General features: G+C 44.0%; 1 protein-coding gene and 1 long non-coding RNA gene across 8 annotated transcripts; one reads left to right on the top strand and one right to left on the bottom strand.

Annotated features, from left to right (window-relative positions):
• The first annotated feature begins 4225 nt into the window (after positions 1-4225).
• LOC132454890 (NACHT, LRR and PYD domains-containing protein 12-like) lies at positions 4226-18354 on the top strand. Of its 7 annotated transcripts, XM_060048479.1 has the most exons (13): positions 4226-4582; positions 7879-8037; positions 8112-8228; positions 8303-8419; positions 9301-9364; positions 9551-9779; positions 11569-13354; positions 13662-13835; positions 14486-14659; positions 15064-15237; positions 15382-15555; positions 15726-15772; positions 16181-18354. In XM_060048479.1, the coding sequence occupies exons 2-13, from the start codon at positions 7892-7894 to the stop codon at positions 16744-16746; spliced, it is 3768 nt and encodes a 1255-aa protein (XP_059904462.1). In that variant the 5' UTR covers positions 4226-4582; positions 7879-7891; the 3' UTR covers positions 16747-18354. The 7 variants fall into 7 exon arrangements, with proteins under 7 accessions (XP_059904462.1, XP_059904464.1, XP_059904465.1 ...); XM_060048481.1 differs by lacking the exon at positions 13662-13835; XM_060048482.1 differs by lacking the exon at positions 14486-14659.
• Positions 18355-18899: 545 nt separating this feature from the next.
• Positions 18900-21179, bottom strand: LOC132454930 (uncharacterized). Its single transcript, XR_009525036.1, has 2 exons — positions 19922-21179; positions 18900-18947 (listed from the first exon to the last, which is right to left on the bottom strand). It is a non-coding gene; the product is annotated as an uncharacterized LOC132454930 (long non-coding RNA).
• Between the last annotated feature and the right edge of the window lie 4617 nt (positions 21180-25796).

Genomic DNA, 25796 nt, shown 5'->3' with positions numbered 1-25796 from the left:
CCCACGTGAACCACACTTTCGATACAAAATGTATGATATCTTCTCACAGATCCCCTATATATATCTTGCTTGTGCATTGCTCTTATTTTACTCTGAACACCATGAGTCGGCGATCAGACGATTTGAGGCTTTTGACCTTTTTTTTCAAACTGGCGAAGAGGAGATTGAAGTTGAACCAGAAATAGAGGAGGAAGTCTCAGAAATAAAAGACAACGATCCTGATTTTGATCCAGACCATCATGAGACCGAACAGTCAACAGATGGCGAGGAAGAGGCCCCTGAGGAAGAGGCACCTGAGGAAGAGGCCCCTGAGGAAGAGGCACCTGGGGAGGGGGCACCTGAGGAAGAGGCCCCTGAGGAAGAGGCACCTGAGGAAGAGGCACCTGAGGAAGAGGCACCTGAGTAAGAGGCACGAGGGGAAAGTATCATTAGGATGACGCCAGGGCCAACACGGTATGCAACATCTCGTGTGGATGACATCAAGTCCAGCTTCCAACTCTTTTTACCAGAGTCCATTCCGTGGAAATTATACTGGCGATGACAAACCTGGAAGGGGGGGGTGTGTTTGCGGACACATGGAAGGCATTGGACCAGGTAGACCTCCAAGCCTACCTGGGTCTGTTGATTCTAGCAGGAGTACATCGGTCCAACAATGAGGCTACAAAAAGCCTGTGGGATGCAGAGTCAGGGAGGCCTATATTCCGCTCAACTATGTCCCTGCAGCAGTTTCATATCCTCTCAAGAGTTATCAGATTTGACGACAGAGCTACACGACCTTTCCGCTGGCGAGACGACAAACTGGCTGCCATCAGGAACGATTGGGACTGGTGGGTGGAGCGTCTACCACTAATGTACAACCCAGGCCCTGAGGTGACCGTGGACGAGCGCCTGGTCCCTTTCAGAGGTCGCCGTCCATTCAAACAGTACATCCCAAGCAAACCTGGCAAGTATGGGATCAAGATCTGGGCAGCATGTGATGCCAGGAGCCGCTACGCCTGGAATATGCAGGTTTACACAGGGAAACCTGTAACTGGGAGGCCAGAAAAAAACAAGGCATGCGTGTTGTGTTGGACATGACAGACGGTCTCAAGGGGCATAACATCACACGTGATAACTATTTCACATCACATGGGCTTGGTCAGGAGCTGCTGAAAACAAAGCTCACTATGGTGGCGACAGTGAGGAAGAACAAGCCTCAACTTCCCCCTGCACTGGTTTCGACCAGAGGGAGAAATGTACTCTCATACAAATTTGCTTTCACTGACACACGCAGTCTTGTGTCATATTTGCCCAAGAAAAATAAGAATGTCATCCTGATGAGCACTCGACACAAATACGCCGCTGTCAGCAAAGCAGAGCACAGGAAACCCCAGATCATCCTGGACTACAACAGAAACAAAGGAGGCGTTGACTGCCTTGGTAAGGTAATGTATATTTTCATCTGTCATGCATTTGATTTACTTGTATTCATGTAAAACATTTTGTGTAAGGCAGATTCAATATTGTTTCAAATCTAGTCATTGTTTCTTTCATTGCAGCTTACCGGTACATACACCTGCAAGTGAATGACAGCTCGTTGGCCTGTGGCAGTGTTCCACAACATCCTTGATGTGTCTGCATGTAATGCATATGTGGTGTGGACAGCGATCGACCCAGCCTGGAATCAGGGGAAATGTTTCAAGAGGAGACTCTTCCTGGCAGAGCTTGGGAAAGCTTTAGTGACTCCTCTAATCCAACGGCGCCAGCACCTTCCCCGCACACCAGCCTCTGGCAGTCTGGTGAGGAGTCTGCAAGCCCCAGCCACCGCCCTGGCCGCTCTCCCCCCAAAACCAGGGGCAGAAATGGAAGAGATGCGAGCTCTGACTGTGCCCCTAGAGACAATAAGACACGTCTTACATGTTTCAAATGTGATGCATACGTTTGCAAGGCGCACTGCGACCTGATTGCAAAAATGCCACTCCTGTGTTTGAACACACACACACACACACACACACACACACACACACACAGACACACAGACACGCACACACACACACACACACACACACACACACACACACACACACACACACACACACACACACACACACACACACACACACACACACACACACTGCAGTTATTCATGTAAACCAGTAGTCTGGAGACATTGTTTACAGGTTAAAAGGGAGTTCAATAAAATTTGGTAATGATCATTGTTTTTTTTGTTATTGTAAGGGCAGTTAAAACAGGCCGGTCAAATTTGACCGGGAGCACCAAAGTAAGGGGAGAGAAACGAACGCGACACAAAGGTTTACATGCCGCAAGTGTCCTTCAATGTATTTCAATGGTCTGCTTGGATGGTCCCAGTGTAATTTGAAAAATGCACCCCCTGCTGGCGACTTTCATTGGTTAGTGCTGCAATTTTGTCCCGCCCACGGACGCTCTGCCTCATACGGATACAAATCACTGAATGTACCACCTAGACGTGTTGCGAAACTACCTGCAAAAAAACCCACAGCTGAGACTTGCAGGAGCAGATTCAAGCAGTTGTAACGATGGACTTGTGCTCGCTCATTTAAATGCTGAATCAACATAGCGTTCTATATCATTTTATTTGTGAGGAGGTTTTTCACAGATGTGCAACTTCTGATGCATTAGTTCACATTTGGGTTTACGAATGCACCTATTTTGGGCATGTTCTCAAATTATGAAACACGGGTGTGCGAATGTGTTTTGCACCAACTGCGCTGCAATGATCAAAAGGATTTGTGCACCTGTAACACAGACTTGCGTAGGCTACTCGTAGACCCTATTTTGTGTTTACAATGGTAGAAAAAATATTCACGACTTCAAATGTACTGTTAAACATTTGTGACTTTAGAGTACACATGCAAAATAAATATATACGACTTCAAATGTACTGTGACTTTAGTGTACGCATTCAAAATCTGCAGTTACAGGTGCTAAAGACTTTTGCTACAATAATACCTTCATATACGGCATATACCTGCGTATCACTTAGACTACACCACTGACACACACACACACACACACACACACACACACACACACACACACACACACACACACACACACACACACACACACACACCATGTGCGCGTTATAGGTAGGCCTATAGGAGGTGCGTGACACAGGTGAATTTACTATTTAACTTCATGATCTAAAAACCTTTCTGGTGAAAACATGAGTTGTGCTTCGGGCTGGAGTCGATCGCACTCTGTCGGAGGAAGATGGCTAAGCTGTCGTTATCGCCCGCAGCACAGGGCGAGGCTGGTCTGTGTATCCAACACTAACGTCAACAATGTTGAATCCGGTCTGGTCGGAACGAGACAACTGCTTCTTCATTGCACAGAAATAGTCAAACAACAAAAAATAAGAACATGTTGTCTTCAGACTCTACTTGGAATGACGTTTACAAGTCAGTAGAAATATATAGGACCACACATCGTGTGTGCGTGTATGCTTGCGTGCTTGTGCGCGCGCGCGTGTATGTGTGTGCGTTTAGGCTTGATTTCCCTGAAAGCACGTGACAGGGAGGGGGCGGGTCCTGTGAGTTTCGAGGCTATAAAACTTCCAAGTGCGTCACAGCACCTCATTGTTCGAGGCTAACTGCTCTTCCTCTTCTTCCGCATCAACTCGATCTTTCTCGAATTCCACTTTTAAATCCTTTTCTCTGAATGACTTATTCTAGGAACACTTCAACCTCCGTTTCTTCACTTTAATTTTATACCATACCTTACCGCATTTTAATCACGTAATAGTAAATAATTTTTTTGTACATATAATTATTAGTGTTATAATATTTATTATATGGTTCCATACTGCCTTCTTTATAAGGCATTGCTTGTTTAAATAACAGCAAATAGAAAAGAAGAAAAAGGACCGATCTAACCTTAGATAAAGGTATGACAGGTTATTGTTAGTGTGATGATCTAAAGCAGGCTAACAGCTGACTGATATGAAGTTATAACAGGTTAATGTCAGTGTGATGGTCTAGAGCAGGATAACAGCTGACTGATGTAAAGTTATAACAGCTTATTGTTATTGTGATGAGCTCCATGTAACGACACGCAATACGCATATCCAATGACATTACTAAACAGTGTTGGTCTGCGGTGACATGCAGTAACGTAGGCTACTGATGGCATACCCAGGCTATTATTACATGGTGTTAATATATATTCTAACTATATTAAGGCAGACTTTACAGTTGGCTCAGTGATCCGTGTGTGTGTGTGTGTGTGTGTGTGTGTGTGTGTGTGTGTGTGTGTGTGTGTGTGTGTGTGTGTGTGTGTGTGTGTGTGTGTGTGTGTGTGTGTGTGTGTGTGTGTGTGTGTGTGTGCGTGCGTGCGTGCGTGCGTGTGTGTGTGTGTGTGTGTGTGTACATTGGGTTTTCTGGGGAAACACATTCGGTTTCCCAGAAAACACGTGACACGTACTGAGAAGGGCGGCGTCATAACCGTTCAGTTCAGTTGATTCCGCATCTGGTCGGTCGCAGTCGCACCCTAGGAGCCTTTTTTCAACCTCCAAACTTTATACCGTATGGACGCATTTTAATCACGGAGTAGATAACGTAAGGTAGGCCGATAGTTTACTAGCGTTTATATTGTCTTTAGGTTACTGGTATATAATAATGAAAAACCGGTTAACTACCGTTTATATTTTCTTTTGTAACGCAAATCAGCATATAAACGGTCATATCCGCACATAGCCACAAGGGAGTAGGACTAGCCATATTCGAGGAAGCCGGAGGCGGGCACTCTGATTACACCAAAGCCAATCAGAGCACGTTAAACGTCATAGAGGGTGCGCCTACTCCGTATCTACAGAGAGAGCAAGCCAGAACAGGTTAGACCGGAGCTCATGTATTAAATGAGCTACGCCCCAGGCAGGGCATCCACGGATTTATCTCCACGCGTGCATATACAATTCCCCGCCCTTTGCTTCATAGAGATTCAAGCAAACCTTAACTAAATAAAGTGAGTTAAAAGCGATCCTGATTCGGCAACCTTTTCTCAAAGAAAACGACAGTAGCCTATATAATAACTAGAAAATGCATTGCCTGCCGAAAATGCTGTGATTGCTTTAGTAGGCCTACAAAGTGGGGTTGAAAATATTTTTTAATAAGGCCAAATAGATTAAGACATAAAGAAACGTTAAATGGCTTAAATCAAGTGAATGGATTTGAACAAAAGTCTAAATGTAGTAAACAATGTAAACATGCACACCATTTAAGAAAATGTGAATGGTTGGAAACAAATAAAAGTGACAGCTGAATGAAATTGCAAGGCATTAATAAATATGCAGAAATGTAAAATGAACTTAACTGAAGAATCTGAACGGTGAAATGTAGGCCTATGGCCCTGTACTGCTGGTGTGTGTGTGTGTGTGTGTGTGTGTGTGTGTGTGTGTGTGTGTGTGTGTGTGTGTGTGTGTGTGTGTGTGTGTGTGTGTGTGTGTGTGTGTGTGTGTGTGTGTGTGTGTGTGTGTGTTAGGGATTACTCGGTGTTGCACTCCGGCAACAGTTGTTTTTTTTGTTGTTTTTTCAGTAATAAAAAACAAATTCAGTAAAAATGAATAATATGATTATAATTAAGAAAATTAAAATGTGTAGAATAGGCCACAGTTCTGCTCTGTGCGGGAGAATTGTCGCGCCGAGAATTGACGTGCTTCCTACAAGACCGGTAACCATAGCAACGCCGGTAAACAAACCCTGCGGAGCCCAAACCCTACGAGAGCTCCCCGCGCTACGGCCATCCGGAGGCGCACAGAGCTTTTGGCCGTGATATTATGATATGTAAGGAATAATCACCGAGAGGCCGGGCAATAAACAGTTTGATATGCCCGGCTCGTGGACGGCTTACCGCCCGAGACGAAGTCGAGGGCGGTAACCTTCCGCGAGCCGGGCATATCAAACTGTTTATTGCCCTGCCTTGAGGTGATTATTCCGTTTATTCTACTTCGCGCCGGCCAACATAATAAAACAATTCATATACTTTAATAATTTGCCTTTTTCTTATTCGTATTGTATGCTTATTAAATGTATGCTCTGTTTAAGTTCATCTCCCTCGAAAAGTAGTTCAGTTTAGAACTACGGTGAATAACGTTAGCTCAACTGTAGGTAAAGCGTTTCTATAGCAACCACACAAGGTTGCAACTGATCACTAGTTTAACAACGTAGTTGTTACATTCGTATCAAGTCAGCTTTAATGACGATCGATCAAACATGCACTCCTTGGTTTATTTTTACAACGGACCTCATGTTTGAAATTTATGTGATAGAAAACGATACAAGCGGCGTATTGATCTACTGTGCTCAGTCAGCAGCAAGTAGAACCGACAAATCAGCGGGCAATATGCCGGATTAATGCACCCCTCCCAGCCAATCAGAATCGAGCATTCTTAAATGAAGTAGAATAAAAAATTATATTATCCTATTATATATAGAACGTTATAAGACGCCGAGAATTGGCGCGGTGCCAGCCGCTGTCACCGAGTGTGAGAGGAGAGTTGACGGAGAAGATGGCGGTTGACCTATAGTTTCAAAGTTAATACCGTTTATACCGGTAATACCGGTGTTGACACGAGCGTATTGCTCGGTGTGAAAATGTCCACACCGCGGCAACCCTAGTGTGTGTGTGTGTGTGTTTGTGTCTTTAAGAGAATAGCGAGCCATTGCGTGATTAAAAGTAGCCCAATAGTATGGGGTCAGAACAGTGTCATTAATAATGAACGCACAGAGAAGGATTCGCTAATGTATTTTGTGATTTATATATGAATTACTCTCTTCTCACAAACACATTTCATGGAGGAGGAAGGGATTGTTGCCCGCGATTGTCTCCCGCCGGAGCCTCGCTGCCGAGGGACCACCACCTCGGCAGCAGGCAACGGGCTACGGGCAACGGGCAGCGGGCAGCGCTTAGGCACCACCGCCTCCTGCAGCGCCGAGGCGGTGGTCCCTCGGCCGCGGGCAGCGGGGCTCAAGCGGGAGTCAATCCCTTTCCCCTCCATGTCGTGGTTCATGTACTTCAGGGAGTCAAAGCCAAAGTTCCTTTCCCCCAATTCCTTCTCAACCATGGCTGAGTTAACCCCCACTACGAGTCTCGTTGTGGAGATACCAGAGACGAGAGTCCGACGTGTTATGCGCCAGAACACCAACAGCAGAACGGTAATCCAACTAACAAAGAAGTGTTGGGTTACAGTTCTGGAGCTCTATATCTTAATAATATCATATACTACATAGTTATCTATATCATATAATACATATTATCATGGCCAAAAGCTGTGTGCGCCTCCAGACGATTTTATGAATCAAAAACGACGTTCTTCCACGTCCGCGTCAATCTGAAGTAGACTGAACCGCGACATGGAGGAGAAAGGGATTGTTGCCGTTTGCGGACTCCAAGACTCATAGTGGGGGGTTGCCTCGGCCATGGTAGAGGAGGAATTGGGGGAAAGCAACTTTGGCTGTGACTCCCTGAAGTCCAGATTGAACCGCGACATGGAGGAGAAAGGGATAGTTGCACGGGATTGTCTCCCACCTGAGCCCCGCTGCCGGAGCACCACCACCAGGGGGCACCACCGCCACCACCGCTCATGTTAATGTTAGAAAACCTCATAAAATGAAAAGTTCATGCAATGGGACCTTTAAATATTTGTGCGGAGCGTTTGTGACTGATCAGAGAACTTAGCACTGAAAAAAAAAATCTTTTAATTAAAAAGAATGATATTGCAAACCATTTTTTCATCTCAGCTACGTATTTTGTCAGGTTTTAATATTGCGATATTTCGTGGCACGAGATATCGACAAACCCCTACCGTTCGGTACTCAAACAGAATCCACAGAAGCAATATGGAGTTGTGTTTGTGTCCAGGTATCAGTCTACTATGGATGAGGAGAAAGAGGAGGGGGGTTCAGGAGAGGAGCAGGAGGGAGCCGACTCCCCTGGACCCAGCTGTGTCTCCTTGAAGAGTGAGCGGTCTATGGATCCTCCTGTTAGGTTCACAGATGGAAATCAGTCTATTGAGAAGAGGTGAGGATTTATCAGAGATCATAAAGATACAGCTCCTATCAAACGTCCATACATCCTGGTTCTTGTTTTTCTAGAAGAGTCCAGCAGCAGAGAGCAGACTCCCCTGGACCCAGGTGTGTCTCCATGAAGAGTGACCGGTCTATGGATCCTCCTGTTAGGTTTACAGATGGAAATCAGTCTATTGCGAAGAGGTGAGGATTTATCAGAGATCATAAAGATACAGCTTCTATCAAACGTCCATAAATCCTGGTTCTTGTTTTTCTAGAAGGGTCCAGCAGGAGAGAGCAGACTCCCCTGGACCCAGCTGTGTGTCCTTGAAGAGTCAGCGGTCTATGGATCCTCCTGTTAGGTTTACAGATGGAAATCAACCTATTGAGAAGAGGTGAGGACTTAGAGAGTGACCGGTCAGACATGGAGGGGGCTTCTCTAGCGGTGGAGGATCGGGGGGCGGAGGCGAGAGATGTTATGGTGGTAAAAGGCTGTGATTGGCCTCCTCACACTGCAAGCAAGAGTTGCCAGATTGTTTTGCTCAAAGGTTAAATTGTTAAATTCTGGTTTTGGCCAGTCTCATACGCGGTCCTGAATCAGATACAGGAGGGATTTCTCTCAATGCGACTTCAGGTTGAACAGTCATATCGTTATGTGACTTTGACGTCACTCTAGATCCACATTCGGCCTATCGGCCATGTTTAAAACACAACGTGAACAGCCAGACCAGAAACTCAGGAAGAGCAATACATCTGACCTGAGCATTAAGGCTCCCCTGATATGAACAGGGTTCTGTCTTTGCTCTCTACTGTGTTTGGTCTGCATGACTGCCGTTCTGTGGTCAAGATTGACAGTAAAACAGTGACCTCCATTTGGTCATTGTCTGAGAAGAAAAGAAGAAGGAAGGAAGAAGGAAAAGATAACATGCTTAAATTAGACTATGACTTTGACAAAGAAGTTTGGTACGTCAGTGTTGATCAAACAGATTTTAATTCTGTGATTCTAGTTCAAAGCATTAGGTTACTCAGAGCCAGTAATAACATCTCAGTAACAAGTTATAATATCTAATGAGGATAATTAAAGACTTGAAAGCTGGACTCTCAACTTAAAAATGTCTTGTTAGAAGAATTATCTAGTCAGCATAAGAATTGTAGTCTGAGTAAAAGATGTGTGTGTGTGTGTGTGTGTGTGTGTGTGTGTGTGTGTGTGTGTGTGTGTGTGTGTGTGTGTGTGTGTGTGTGTGCGTGCGTGCGTGCGTGTGTGTTTTCTCCCCAGACACCAGAGGTCAAAGGTTACCAGTGCTCAGTCTGTACAGCAGCATCAAACAGAGCTGATCAAGGTGTGTAAATGTCCACCAAGACCTTTGACTTCAGCTCCCCATTAACATGAGAAAGCATCTTTTGGGGGGGCTAATAGTCTCCAGGCTTCCCTCTTCAGACCAGCGGGACGTGAATCCAGGACAGATGCTTCTGATGTCCTCAATGAGTTTAGGGTAAAGTTCTCCTTGATGTTTGTTCTGTTCCAGAGGGCTGAGGAGAACGCACACGATTTTCTAGACAAGGAGCTGAAGAAGCTCTGGAGGGATCTCTTCCCAGATTACCCACAATGCTCAGAGAGTCAGAGGGAGGAGGACGAGGAGGTGGATGGTAAGAAGGAGGAGCAGAGGAGGCGCGCCATAGAGGGAGTGGTGGACATCACAAAGCTCTGCCTGATGGAGATGAACCAGGAGGAACTGGCCGACACACTGTGGGGTGGTAAGAGACTTATTTTGAAGACAGAAAATACTCTTATTTGGCAAACAGAGGAGTAAGAAACTTAGTATAAATAGACTTTCAGGTTAAATGGTTTGATCCAGATATGTAGGGTTATTGTGGAGGTATCAGGTTAAATGGTTTGATCCAGAGATGTAGGGTTATTGTGGGCGTATCAGGTTAAATGGTTTGATCCAGATATGTAAGGTTATAGTGGGGGTATAAGGTTAAATGGTTTGATCCAGATATGTAGGGTTATTGTGGAGGTATAAGGTTAAATGGTTTGATCCAGATATGTAGGGTTATTGTGGGCGTATCAGGTTAAATGGTTTGATCCAGATATGTAGGGTTATTGTGGGTCTATCAGGTTAAAGAAGGTTCAACATTATACTGCAGATCAACAGCAGAATAACTGAGTTGAAGATCTGCAACGCTGTCTAGCTATATCAGCATAGCAAGTCACTTTACAATGATTCAGCATCATTATTACTATCATAAGACTAATCATATTGCTGTGGAAATATCAAAATAGTCCTGAACTTTTTGAATCTGTAACATGCTGTCCTTGTCACGACCAGCATCCCCGACCAGAAGTAATGAAGCCACGAAATATCATGAAGTTGATCTACCTGGAAATATTGACCTGGTTCCACGGATGTCACCTTCCACTAGGGATGGGAATTGATAAGAATTTCACGATTCCGATTCCGATTCTGCTTATCGATCCGATTCCTTATCGATTCTCTTATCGATTCTCATTGGGTGAGAAAATAAGTATAAATGTGTTTGTTTGCATTACATCTCTTTAATATCTGATCAGAAGTGCTTCTAGTATTAGGAAATTGTACATTTTCAAATCAATTGGTCTAGACGAAAAAATATATCACTTTTTAAGCCCAAATGCCATCATTATAATAATAATAATAATAATAATAATAATAATACATTTAATTTAGTGCCATACAACTAAAAACACAGACTGAAAACAGCCAAGTAAGAGCTTGTGCCTTTTGGAATTCTAACAGTGCTCATTTGCATTAAACTGACATAAACAAAATGAAGCATTGATTAGACAGAGATTTATTAGATGGGCCTACCTAATAAACCGTTGGAACACACAAGACCGGAAACCATAGCAATGCCGGTAAACAAACCCCGAGAAGCCCAATCCCTATGAGAGCTCCCCACGCTACGGCCATCCGGAGGCGACAGAGCTGTTGGCCGTGATATTATATATACAATTATAATAGAGTATATAATATATTGTATACTATAATATATATAGAGATCCGGGAGTCGCAAACTGCAACAATCACTTTCTCCTCCATTCCGCGATTCACCCGGACTGCACTGCACTGAGTTTGACGGCTGAACGCTGATTGGCTGTTACGTTACACATGTCACTCAGTTATCACGCTGTTGAACGCTGATTGGCTGTCATCACGACAAAAACTTGTCGCCGGTTTTCTCCCGCGACAAACTCGCCCTTATACGCGTCTCTACGTTCACTTTGTATGGGATCTTGTCGCCCCGTCGCGTTTGGTTTGAACGCACAATGCGATTCTTCCTCGGCGGCGACATGTTTGCTGCGTTCTGAACCAAATCAAAGCAGCGTGTGTGTGACGTCACGACGCATTTGCCGCGACCGGAACCGATAAGCGGAATCGTTAAGCAGGCTTGCTAACGATTCCAAGGAATCGGTTGACTCGGAACCGGTTCTGAACAAGAACCGGTTCTCGATTCCCATCCCTACCTTCCACTAACTGATGTCTTCCGTTGTTTTCTCTTTTAGGATCTGATGCTGTCGAGTGCCAACATAAAATAAAGTCTAATTTGAAGAAGAAGTTCAGGTGTGTGTTTGAGGGAATCGCTAAAGCAGGACATTCAACACCTCTGAATGACTTCTACACAGAGATCTTCATCACAGAGAGAGGCAGTGGAGAGGTCAACAAGGAACATGAGGTCAGACTGATTGAAACAGCTTCCAGGAAACCAGCCATGGAGGAAACACCAATCAGATGTGATGACATCTTTAAACCCTTACCTGGACAAGGTCAACCAATCAGGACAATAATAACAACTGGAGTGGCCGGCATTGGTAAAACCGTCTTAACACACAAGTTCACCCTGGACTGGGCTGAAGGCAAAACCAACCAGGACATACACTTCACATTTCTCCTCACTTTCAGAGAGCTGAATTTACTGAAAGGGAAAGAGTTTAGCTTAGTGGAACTTCTTCATCACTTCTTTATTGAGACCAAAGAAGCAGGAATCTGCAGATTCGACCGGTTTCAAGTTGTCTTCATCTTGGATGGTCTGGATGAGTGTCGACTGCCTCTGGACTTCCAGAGCAGCCCGATCTGTACTGATGTCACAAAGTCCACCTCGGTGGACGTGCTGCTGACAAACCTCATCAGGGGCTGCCTGCTTCCCTCTGCTCGCATCTGGATAACCACACGCCCTGCGGCAGACAATCAGATCCCTGCTGAGTGTGTTGGCATGGTGACAGAGGTGAGAGGGTTCACCGACCCACAGAAGGATGAGTACTTCAGGAAGAGATTCAGAGACGAGAAGCTGGCCAGCACAATCCTCTCCCATGTCAAGAAATCACGAAGCCTCCACATCATGTGTCACATCCCAGTCTTCTGTTGGATCACGGCTACAGTTATGGACGACCTCTTCAAAACATCCCAGATAGGAGATGAGATACCCAAGACCGTGACTCAGATGTACAGCCACTTCCTGAGGGTTCAGTCCATACAGGGGGACAGGAAGTATCATGGGAGAGCTGAATCAGATCCACAATGGAGTTCAGAGAGCAGGGAGATCATTATTTCTCTGGGAAAACTTGCTTTTAACCAGCTGGAGAAAGGCAACCTGATCTTCTACGAGGGAGACTTGGCAGAGTGTGACATCGATATCAGAGCAGCCTCAGTGTACTCAGGAGTGTTCACCCAGATCTTTAAAGAGGAGTGTGGGCTGTACCAGGACAGCGTGTTCTGCTTTGTCCATCTGAGCATCCAGGAGTTTCTGGCTGCCCTTTATGTCTTCTGGTCCTTTATCAACACTGGGGTCAATCTGCTCTCAGAAGAACCGCCAACCTCCGGTGAAGATAAACTCAACCTCTTCTACCAGAGTGCTGTGGACAAGGCCTTACAGAGTGAGAATGGACACCTGGACTTGTTCCTCCGCTTCCTCCTGGGCCTCTCTCTGGAGACCAATCAGATTGTCCTAAAAGGTCTTCTGGGACAGACAAGAAGTAGATCAGGGACCAATAAGGAAACGGTGTCTTACATCAAGAAGAAGATCGGTGGATGTCTCTCTCCCGAGAGAAGCATCAATCTGTTCCACTGTCTGAATGAGCTGAACGACCGTTCTCTAGTGGAGGAGATCCAACAGTCCCTGACATCAGGAAGCCTCTCCGCAGAATGTCTCTCTCCTGCTCAGTGGTCAGCTCTGGCCTTCATCTTACTGTCATCAGAAGAGGAGCTGGACGTGTTTGACCTGAAGAAATACTCAGCTTCAGAGGAGGGTCTTCTGAGGCTGCTGCCAGTGATCAAAGCCTCCAAAACATCTCTGTAAGTTCACTCATAATAATGTATGACAATACACAACACAATATACCTGATAGTAGAATATATAAGTTATAACTAAAAAGAAGTGATTTGATATTCTAATACTAGAATATCAAACGAGTATTGATTAAAAATAAAACATTTTCAAACACTACTTAACGATTTACAATTGTACACCCCATAGATAATTAACATTTAAATATCCCTTGTTTTAGATATTTATTCACAAAAAAAAGTGAATAAAATTAATACGTTAATACAAGTTACTTTAATCACAGTTCCTAACATGTTCTGTTCATTGTGTGTGGAGGGTGAATGGCTGTTATCTGTCAGAGAGATGCTGTGGAGCTCTGGCCTCAGTTCTCAGCTCCAACTCCTCTAGTCTGAGAGAGCTGGACCTGAGTACCAATGATCTGCAGGATTCAGGAGTGAAGCTGCTCTCTGCTGGACTGGGGAGTCCACACTGTACACTGGAAACGCTCAGGTCAGTTTGACTCAATGGTCAAATAGTTACACCACAAGTTCCACATCAGAGGACGTTGAACAGATTTACCTCCAGAAAGTTAACAGGTCTAAATAAATAAGTAGAATATATCCTCTCAGGGCTCAAGACACATTATCTACTGGTGACACTAACTTTTCCATTTGGTGGCACCCTAACAAATACGCACCCCCTTAATAGACGTGATAATGTCCTTAGTCACTTACCATCCATCTGTGTCCATTCATGTGAACAGATTCAGTCACTTTAAATCAGTTGTTAATGTTTTGATTGCATAGGGGGTCTTTTTCCGTTTTTACCGCCAGCGCCTCGACATCTCTTTCCTCAACAATCACCTCATCATCCTCCTCCTCCTCAATGAAATACCTACTCATAATAACCGGCTTCTGATTGGATAATATACTCCAATTAGGATTTAACGTCTTCTCTTGGTCGTCCAGAATAGTGTAATTTTTCACATGCTCTTGAATAGCGCTAGTGCTGCTGTGACATTTCAATGAAACTTTTCACAAAGTACAAACCAGTGTTTTAGTTTTCTGATCAGAGCAATGTGTCTTCATGGGAACTTAAGCGGGTCGTGTTTCCAATTCAAACCCAGTTACTAACATGTTGTGCTTATTTTGTGTGCGAAGGCTGAATCGCTGTCAGCTGTCAGAGAGATGCTGTGAAGCTCTGGCCTCAGTTCTCAGCTCCAACTCCTCTAGTCTGAGAGAGCTGGACCTGAGCAACAATGATCTGCAGGATTCAGGACTGAAGCTGCTCTCTGCTGGACTGGGGAGTCCATACTGTACACTGGAAACTCTCAGGTCAGTTTTACTCAATGGTCAAACATTTACACCACAAGATCCACATCAGAGGACATTGAACAGATTTACCTCCAGAAAGTTAACAGGTCTAAATAAATAAAATAAAAAAGTGGTCTCAGGGCTCAAGACACTAACTTTTTAATTTGGTGGCACCTTAACAAATGTCGTCGCACCCCTTCAATAGGCGTGAAAATATCCTTGGTCACGTACCATCCATCTGTTGGCCATTCATGTGAACAGATTCACATGTGTACAGAATAGTGCATTTCTTCACATGCTCTTGAATAGCGCTAACCAGTGTTTTCGTTTTCTGATCAGAGCAATGTGTTTTCATGGGAACTTAAGTGGGTCGTGTTTCCAATTTAAACCCAGTTCCTAACATGTTGTGTTTGTTGTGTGTGAAGGCTGAATCGCTGTCATCTGTCAGAGAGATGCTGTGAAGCTCTGGCCTCAGTTCTCAGCTCCAACTCCTCTAGTCTGTTTGAGCTGGACCTGAGCAACAATGATCTGCAGGATTCAGGAGTGAAGCTGCTCTCTGCTGGACTGGGGAGTCCACACTGTACACTGGAAACTCTCAGGTCAGTTTTACTCAATGGTCAAACAGTTACACTACAAATTCCACATCAGAAGACATTGGACTGATTTACCGCCAGTAATAGTTAGTGTGTGTGTGTGTGTGTGTGTGTGTGTGTGTGTGTGTGTGTGTGTGTGTGTGTGTGTAGCTTGTCTGGCTGCCTGGTCACACAGGAAGGCTGTGCTTCTCTGGCCTCAGCTCTGAGCTCCAACCCCTCCCATCTGAGAGAGCTGGACCTGAGCTACAATCACCCAGGAGACTCTGGAGCTACGCTGCTCTCTGCTGGACTGGAGGATCCATGCTGGAGACTGGACACTCTCAGGTATGGAGAGGACAGCTCACCACTCAGGGACAAAGTCTCCTACAAGGATTCAAGCTGCTGCTAGATTAAGTGGTTTGAAAAGGCAACTCATGTTGTGTAGAACGTGATGAGACGGCAGATGATGAAGGTGAATGTTTCAACATGCTGCTCTCACTTTGATTCCCCCCCAGTGTGGAGCACGGTGGAGTGTGGAGGCTGAAACCAGCTCTAAAGAAGTGTAAGAACCTGTTTGATTCATCACATCACACACTCACTATTTGAAAAGTCCATCCACACAGCAGGAAGTTATGTCCGCTCATTCACACGTGGTCTGCATACACAAAATAAAATAAATAAAAATTGTGGGAGTAGATTCAGATTATACATCTTTCTAAGTCTCAAATGTAAATGATTTACACTTAAGTTTAACTTAAATGATCTTATGAACAATGTTCACAACTATTTCTAAAGCTATAGCACACTTATTCACTATAGTAGCTCTGATATTATTTACTCTTTCTAAGTTAATGTTTGTAGAGTAGATGAACGTGAAACTGGAAGAAGAGTGTAAGACAGTACTAGTGATGATGATGATGACGATGATGAAAAATGGTACAGCAACTCATCATTTCTTGTTCTCCGTCAGATGCCTGTGAACTCACACTGGACCCAAACACAGCAAACAGACGACTCTCTCTGTCTGAGGACAACAGGAAGGTGACGGGGGTTGGAGTGGACCAGTCGTGTCCGGATCACCCAGAGAGATTTGCCCTCCGGCCCCAGGTGTTGGGTAGAGAGGCTCTGACTGGCCGCTGTTACTGGGAGGTAGAGAGGAATGGACGTGCTCTGCTAGGAGTGACATACAGAGGAATCACAAGGAGAGGAGAGGGTGGTGACAGCTTGCTTGGAAGGAACAACAAGTCATGGATTCTTGTTTGTCATGATGATCGTTACTTTGCCTGTTACAATGGTAGAGGAAAAGACATAGTTCTCACCCCCGCTGGTTCTCACAGAGTAGGAGTGTATCTGGACCGGCCTGCTGGCTCTCTGTCCTTCTACAGAGTGTCCCCAGGTGGAGGAGGGTCCTCAGACACACTGACACACATCCACACCTTCCATTCCTCCTTCACCCAGGAGGACCTCCTCCCTGCGTTTGGGTTCCCTGTGCTCTCTTCAACTGTAGGTTCCTCAGTGTCTCTGTGTCAGTTATAGCCCCTCTCCTCTTTCTCTCCCCCCCACCCCAATCGAAGGACACACGCATATATTAACACAAATGTGCCCACACATGAACACATATAAACACAAACATGCTATGTAAATACTAGGGCTGGCCCGAATTATTTGAATATTCGAATACTCGTTCGGAAAATTAGTATTCGAAGCTTAAATCAGTATTCGGAGCTTCGTTTTTTTTTTTTAACGTCAACGTACGTGACGTTACCAGAGCGAGGGAGGCAAACTATAAGCGTCAGCGACACCAAGCAGAGAAGCGAGAGAGGTGGAGGAAGAATAGATATCTTGTTTCCCTTTACTTTATAACACAACATTAGCGGGATCTCTGGAGGAAAAGTAATACTTAAAACCTTAGCTTAGTTGTTTGTTTACGTTCGCTGTACAGCGCCGCGCCAATCAACTGTGACTGGCTTGCTGCAGAGCGTGAGCGTCTTGGGAATGCCCGGTCAATATAATGGATATAATATGGACACATAAGACAATCAATGTTCGGTATTTGTTATGGATTTATTGTACAAATTCCCTGAAAAGATGCACGTTCCGGGATGAATTGAAAAGCTCCCGTAAGGGCTGAGATGGCAGAGAACAGCTGATTTGGAATGGAGCAACAGCTGTTCGCTTTCACGGGGAAAAACTAAGGAACTTCAACCTACTTAGGCCTACTAATTAACGTTCAAAAGCTATTAAGTCTTCAACAAAATATGCAGATACTGTCAAAATCGGTTCCAGGGAGTATATAGGGATTATTAATGTTGTTTTTGATGGTGTTTTTTTCTGGAACGAGTATTCGAAGCCTGAAAAATGGCATTCGGGCCAGCCCTAGTAAATACCAGTGCTGTCAGTTTAACGCGTTATTAACGGCGTTAACGCAAACCAATTTTAATGGCGTTAATTTTTTTTTGCGCGGAATTAACGCTCTTGGCTTGGCAAACGTTGTAGTTTGGCTCAGTTAGTCCCCTCTAGACAAAATCGACCTGGTTGCGACGTGGACAGTTGTTGCAGCTGTTTTGTTGAGTGAGTGAGAGGTTTCGGGCACACAGCTCAGGCTGCCTGACGGCGCTGCAAGGAACTTTTATAACAATGTTGTTATCCCGCTGTAGTCTGCCCGACAGCCCCGAAGCTTTAACGGCCCACCGGGGCTGTTTACTCTCCCGATTACCACTCCGCCACTGTGTGTGTGTGTGTGTGTGTGTGTGTGTGTGTGTGTGCGTGTTATTTGATAGCCTGGTAATGTACATAGGCCTACGTACGGTAGGAATATTCATACTTGTTTAAATAATAATTGTTTTACGGTAGGCCTACCACTGTCATGCACCCGATGTCAAGTGGACCGGGTTGAATTCACTGCGGGTCTCTTCTTGTATCCATCTCACCAAATATTATTTTTTTCCTTCTCAACACTCTCTGATCTCTCTAATAGGCTCGCAGCACGAAATCAAGAGATTTTTAGAATAGAAAGAAATGTGGGATTAATCTTGATAAAATATTTTAATCGCTTGACAGCACTAATAAATACACATATGTACAGACACACATATTAAGACACGCGAACACACACACATATAAACACACGCTTGCTTGCACACACACATAAACACACATGCGCCCGCACACACAAAACGCTTATGTAAACACACGACACGTATATATGAACACTCACAAGGTTATATGAACACCTACACGTATATATATGAACACACACACGCGCGCACGCTCACACATACACACACACAAATTATGTAAACACACAGACATGCAAATATGCGCACACACAGGCACGCATGCATTTCCAATGAAAACACACTTACACAGACTACACACACATAACACACACACACTGTGTTTTGGTGATTTTTGGTCATGAACATTTTCTTTGGTTTCTGAAAGTTGATCTTGTTAACCCTGACAGGAAGAGACTTTAAGATCTCCCATGTGGTTAACTATGCAGGTTTTACAAAGACCATATTTCTAATGTCAAATGTATTTTAAACATTGGTTGATGGTAAATCTAAACATCATTGTACTGCAATGTTGTGTATATTATATCGGACACATACATAAATATAATTATGTAGATCAGATGTTAATAATTTCATACTGCAAGGCTCAGATATCAGTTTAGATTTTGATAAGCCTAATATAGAACCTGATTTAATGCAGACCTATATAATGCAAGCTGTCTGGGAAAAGTTGATCAACGTTGTGATTAGGGTTGAGCACCGAAACTCGGTTCCAGTAGGGAACCGGTTCCGACGTAAACGGTTGTAACGAGATCGAATAAGAATGCACATTTCGGTTCCTCATAACGGTGCCTGGCGTTTTTTAACGCCCCCTGCCCCGCCCCCATGGTGTTGCGGCGTCAACTTGCGTTAGTGCTGGGCGCTATACCGGTTCACACTGAATAACGGTGTGTATTTTCGTCAGGATATGATTTTTGTATATAGCGCCATACCGGTGTATTTGATTGCACAACGTTCGGAACGCAGCGCTGCGCGACACTGTTTCAGACGGGACCCTTTTCAATGTTGCGCTAAACACGCATGGTACGACTACGACTTTCTTTATAGGTCCATGACTGCGAGGCGTGGTATTTCAGGCCGTGTGTGTGTGTGTGTGTGTTGCGAGCGAATGTAATTTTAAAGTAACAAACAAACAAACTCAAAGCCGATGCATGCATCCAAAACTTTCTGTTCAAAACCAAATAAACAAATCAAAAACAGAGTCGTTATTCGCTTCAAATTTATATCAGTTAGTTATATTACTTAATATGACTTTGGCAGTAATGTTGCGCCATGATGCGTGCTTGCCTGCTTTCAGCGAGTAATTAATATTATTTGTAATTATTTTTTAAAAAGATATTTATCAGTAATATAATAGTTTTTATTATAAATTAAATTACTTATATTAATTATTATAAATAATTAATATAAGTAATTTAATGCCAACCGTAAATCTTGCATATCAAGTAGGCTAGCAAACACCGTTGCCATTCAACTCACTGTCCGCTAACTTTCTGCTTAATGTGAAACTCCTAACAAGTCGTGCATGTATGCAAGTGTGTGCGGTTTCGTTTTTTTTAAGTACCGGTTCGAGAACCGTTTTAGCACCGGAACCGTTTGAAAAGTACCGAGTAGGCACCGGTATCGGATAAAACCCAAACGATACCCAACCCTAGTTGTGATGACTTTAAACTGAGTATTGATTCCTTGGCCCAATCCCAATGTCCGGACTCACGGACTCACAGACTTTGCTGCGCGTTCTCGCGAAATTATTAAAGGAGACTTATTATACCACCAGGTGTGACTGTGATTAGCCTTACAAGCCGTTTCGAAAATCTGCCTCATATGACATCCTTAGCACAGATCTAGGTGGAAACGCCCAAAAGTGTTGTCACATGAGGCAGATATTTGAAACGGATTGTAAGGCTAATCAAACTCATACCTTGTGGTATAATATGCCTCCTTTAAGGCTTTAGGGCTGTCCCAATGTCGAGTTCCAAAGGGCGTGAGGGTTTGAGTCCACACTTACTGAACCCTTTCCGTGAGTCCGCATCAGTGAATGACTTCACCTAAGCCTAAGGGAATTACCTGCAGTTCAAAGCGTTGTGACGTTTACCGCGGAGACCACAGTGAAATTAGGAAGGTAAACAACAAAACGACGCTACAGTCAATGCGAGACCAGATGGGGAATTTCGGCCTTGTTTTAGCAAGCCAGATCATTTGGATCAGCTCACCAACAAGAGCCGGATCTTTTGGCTCTTCATATTACTACTTGTACCTTTTTCAGCCAATTGCAGCCCGTTCTGACTTATGACTAGTGTCTGTAGGCCAATAATCACCTAAACTATTCAATACATCCTTTATACTGAAGTATTGAAAAGTAGAAATTATATTTTCTTATATCAATAAATTGCTGTAGCCGATTGTTTTCATTGCATTTTCAAAAATAAACTCAAATTGAAAATTCCCTAACCGGCAAGTGTCATCTTTGTCATTAAACGTTGCCAAGGTAACATGTGCTCTCGTGAAGTGCTGACCCAATCCCATATATACCTATTTGAGCCCATGTGGCCTCACACACTCACTCACTAAGGTTAATTAGCACCTGAGATAAATTAAATCTGTGAGTCCTTTAGGATTAGGCCCATGTGTTCTGTGAGGAACAACACGGCAGCAGAACATGTTCAGTTATTAAAGATATATGCCCACCTGTTTATGATTACTAATGTCTGCTGCTTCTATTCTTTGAGTCCTTGTGTTTATTGTGTTATGGAAGAGACTGATCTTATATTGTATGAGTTCTGGTCACAGCCCTATTCCGGGTCTGGGTCCTGGTCCTGGTCCGGGTCTCGGTCCTGGTCTTGGTCCTGGTCCGGGTTCGGGTCCCGGTCCGGGTCCTGGTCTTGGTCCCGGTCCCAGTCCCGTTCCCGGTCCAGATCTGGTCCGGGATGATGATGATGATGATGATGATGTTGATGATGATGATGATGATGGTGACGATGATGATGATGGTGAAGATGGTGATGATGTTGGTGAAGATGGTGATGGTGATGATGATGATGGTGATGATGACGATGATGGTGATGATGATGATGATGATGTTGGTGATGATGATGATGATGATGGTGACGATGATGATGATGGTGGTGATGATGATGGTGGTGACGGCAGTGGCCGAGGCGGGCTTCGGAGAGGACCACTGTCAGTTCGTGGACTCCTTCCTGGACGGGAGGACCAGCCCACAGCTCCGCCCCCGACAGCTGCCGCCGCGCACAGGTGGCCCTCGCCCTCCAGTGCCCCTCACACCCCCTGGTTACCCCGGTTACCCTTACCCTGGTAACAGGGGTCTCTGCCCGTTTTTTGATGTTGAGGGTCAACGTGGTAACCGGGGTCTCTGCCCGTTTTGTGATGTTGAGTGTCACCATGGTAACCGGGGTCTTTGCCCCGTTGCATGATGTTTTGTTCACCGTGGTAACCGGGGTCTCTGCCCCGTTGCGTTATTGTGCGGGTTACCACGGTAACAGGGGTCTCTGCACGTTGTGTGATGTTGACCTTTATGTCTCCTTTACTTCACCTTTGTGGAAAACGTCATCGGGTCAAGGAGAGATGAAAAGGTGCTTCCTTTCGAACATAGTAAAAAGACAGCGCTGTTTAAAATGAATTCGACTCGACTTTTCCTAACCGACGTCATTGCGCGACGGGGAGTATGGCTGACCTCTAGCGTCTCTACGGTGGAACTACAGTTTTCCGAAGTGGGTCTACAACAAGCCTCCTTTTGATCCATGCATTCTTGTATTGATTTCAATCAGGTTGTCGCCAACAGTGAGAATCACTTAGGTCGGTCTTGGCCAACGAAAATATTTTAGGCAAGTTGAATCCCAGTTCACATGTGAAAAAAAAGAGGCTCAACTTATGTGGATGTTGAAATTAACTGCCCCCAGTAGTCTTTCTTAAATGTGAAGTCGGCATTTTCTTTTCTTTTGTGTGCTTAATCAATTGTTTCAATTCGATTCAAATAATGTTTCTGGAATAGGTATCCATCATTATGAATTGTATTTTCTTCTCTTCTATTCTTCTGCTTTACCGCGTCTCTCATGCATCTTCGCGTGGAGTCGGTAAACTTCGACGGTGGCATGTTGCTTTAAATATTGCCGGCGGAAAGGATTATGGGATGCAACTATCTCCTTTCCTTTCGCAAAGGTTGCTCAGGAGTAACCTTTGCTAAAAGAGGGTTAAAGGAAGCATGGAGGCTCCTTTCCTAAGGATTTTTTGAATTCGAACCACCTTTCCTCCAAGCACTTCCGGGTCATCTCCATAGGAAAAAAGAGAATTCGTAGGGGCCCCCGGTGTTGTAAATACAGACAGAACTATCAGGAGACTGGTATGGATCTAGAGCGTGTACTATATACGGAGGAATAGCCTTGTACTACCGCCAAGTGAGTTGATATCAGCACGGTTCTAGACCAGCCGGTTCTACAGATGGACCTGCTTCTCTAGACCAGAAGGTTCTGGTTCAGAGGGTTCTGCTGGTGATACAGGAAGCTTCCCAGTGCAACCAGAGTCTGCTCCTGGTTTTACAGGGAGCGTCCCAGTACACTCAGTCCCCAGTCCTCAGTATGTGGAGCTGACAGGGGGCCATTCAGAGTCCTCCTTCCACGCTTTGCACAACAGAAATGTATTATCTGTAAATGGAGAGGATGTCTTTTTTCTCAGTACATTTTTGTAAATGACATTATAATTGTTCCCACCTCCCCGGCAAAAGATAATCACGTTTTATTCTCCTGGCTGTTGGAGGATGTGTCTTCGGTCTTCTACACACTCAAACTCCTGGATCGATTTTTTGATAATAAAAAAAAAAAAGATCCTATCATAAAAGGCCCCAGTGTTTTTGTGGTATCCTTTATTTAGCTTTAAGGAAGTTCAGAGCATGGTTTACAGTGGTAAGTTAAGTAAGTTAGTTATGTATGCAGGACAGATTAAACCCCTGGTCGTACTTAAAGGAGAATTTCATCGGTGGATACATGAATCTGTATTGAAAGTGGGTCATATATTTAGTTGAATAAATTACATAAATTTAAATGCAGTTTATATTCCGTTAACCCAAACCTTAATTATTTAAAAAACTTGAGAATGAAGACAACAAGATGCAATTGTGTCAAAATGCCAATATGGATTATTGTGTTTGGATAGACGATGTATGGTGTATTGCTATATTTGTGAATGGAATAAATATTGAACCTTTGAGCTTAGTGTTCCATCCTTTTAATGATCTTTGTTGCACTCCCTATCAACATCAAATCAATTTATATCAAGTCATTCATAATATTGATTGGAGACTCATGTCTTGTGACAAGACGATTTGAAGAACGGGTACTGTCTAGTAAAACGACAGATGGATGGTAGACAGATTTATAACCAGAGCTATAACAAAAATAGAGTTAAAGTGCCACCTTGTGTACATCTAAGTTACTGCATTTTCTTTCATTAGGTGAGTGCTGCAAGCAGCACTGAACTATTGCTATTCTAAGGCTTTATCTTCCTTACTTTCATTATAATTCTGCAAAAAAAAAACGGTGTGTATTTAAGTTCTCAGCCCTGCTTTGTCTGCCATTGAGCCTTCAACTGTATATGCTACCAGTTGACCTGACGTTTGGAAACCCTCTTGTTTTTTTTCTTGAAACAAGAAATTAAAGTTCAATTTTAAAGTTATTCCATTCCTTGTTTTTCAGTTCTCCCTGTCCACTCTCCTCCTTTTATCCTAGTCAAGTCTGATAGATACCAGTTGATACTGTTCTGGTGGTTTATTCTCTGGTTTAGTGCTGCTCTGGCCCTAACCCCAACCAAGGCTTCTTCGCTAGCCTTGTGGCCTATGACGACAGTAAAGATTTAATCGCTGTCTTGCTCCTCCCCCAGTCCCATGACATCATACACGGTCAGCGCAGTAGGCCCCTCCCCTTTCTTCCCCTGGATGGTGGAGGTCTGATGATTTCCCTTTAGCCTACAACGGTACACAAATTACAATTAACGCCTAGAAAAATGTTGAGGTGTTTAATATTGATTCAGTAATACTGCCACCCACTGCTAAGTTGTTCTGCAGTTTGGTTGACGGTTATTATGGTTGGGGTCAGTAGAGGGCGCTATAGACCTTTAAATTAGGTGCAGATTTAAAACCTCCGCCCTCCCGGGCACTCAGTGTTATGTTTTGTCGTAGCTTTGTGTATATTTTTGTCGTGGAGTTGCGTTTTGGTGGTTTTATTCCAGAAATTATTTAATTGACGTGCTCATAAGCATACACACTCACACACACACACACACAGGCAATCACAAACACATACACACAAGAGAAAGGAGACCATGTGATAAGGAAGACATTCTACTGTTTCCACAGAGAGCTCAACTTCACAACCCTGCTGGCTGAGCACAACCTTTTTCGGTTCATGTGTGATTGTGTGTGTGCGTGTGTGTGTGTGTGTGTGTGTGCGTGTGTGTGTTTGTGTAGGGCTTTTTTTTTACATTCAACCTTTCATTTGTGTGTAGTATATTATTAATGGTTAGGGTTCGAACCCTTTACAGCTGTTATTTAACATTATGATCAGAAAAACTACATGCAATATTCACATCACATTAAAACCATTTGACCGTACACTGGGGCCTCAAGTCTACAAAACATGAAACAGTATTTTACACATAGTATTAATCTTTATTTTCACGAATTGTGTGTTCAAAACAAGAACATCCATCCGAACATTACATTCATGTACATTTCTATAACCCCCCCCCCCCCCACACATCGTATCCTCTCCTATGTGTGGCGAAGATACTGGGCCATACTCCTTGATTTCCAGGAAACATTTATGTTTATGTAATTTCATCCAATCCTGCTTACAGTCACAATAAATTCATCGATCACATTTTGTACAACGCAGACTATCTTGTTTATAAGAAACACTTTAGTTAGGACCATATAGTCCCTATGGTTAGACCTGTTAGGGGCCGACCATGGGATTTCAGTAACTGGATTTGACAAATTCCTAGAAAAGGTTAAAAAATATATATATATTTAAAAGTTGAATATAAAGCGCCTCGGACAATCTTTAGAAGCAACGTCCCGAAATAGATGCATAGTTAATTAAACATCGTACTTAATCCTTGATGATGTACACGCGAGAACGTTGCTATTATTAATCTGCGTCTTCATTCTTTCTGTACATAGCATCCAACACAAGCTGAATATATCTAATCTAACAAATACAGCATTGGCCCCGAAGGCAATCGAAACGCAGCATGGTTCCATTTTTTAAAGGGGAGTTATAACTACAGAAGAGATGGCCTGAGATAACTCCTAGCATCGCCTGACATTTTAGTTTCATTTTGATTCAGGTTTATCCAAGGACTCCCACTGGCTGTAGTCGTGGCTGTACTGTACACCTGAGTGAGGAGAGGCAGAGGTAACCCTAACCCTCACCCTCACCCTGGAACGGAGTACCCGCGGGAAGGGAACACACATCTACGCTCACCACTGCGTGAACT

The sequence above is a fragment of the Gadus macrocephalus genome, chromosome 4 (genome assembly GCF_031168955.1).
Source record: "Gadus macrocephalus chromosome 4, ASM3116895v1".
In the NCBI taxonomy this organism is placed as follows: domain Eukaryota; kingdom Metazoa; phylum Chordata; class Actinopteri; order Gadiformes; family Gadidae; genus Gadus; species Gadus macrocephalus.
Note: the sequence above shows the minus strand (reverse complement) of the source record. Positions and strands in the feature narration are given on the sequence as shown.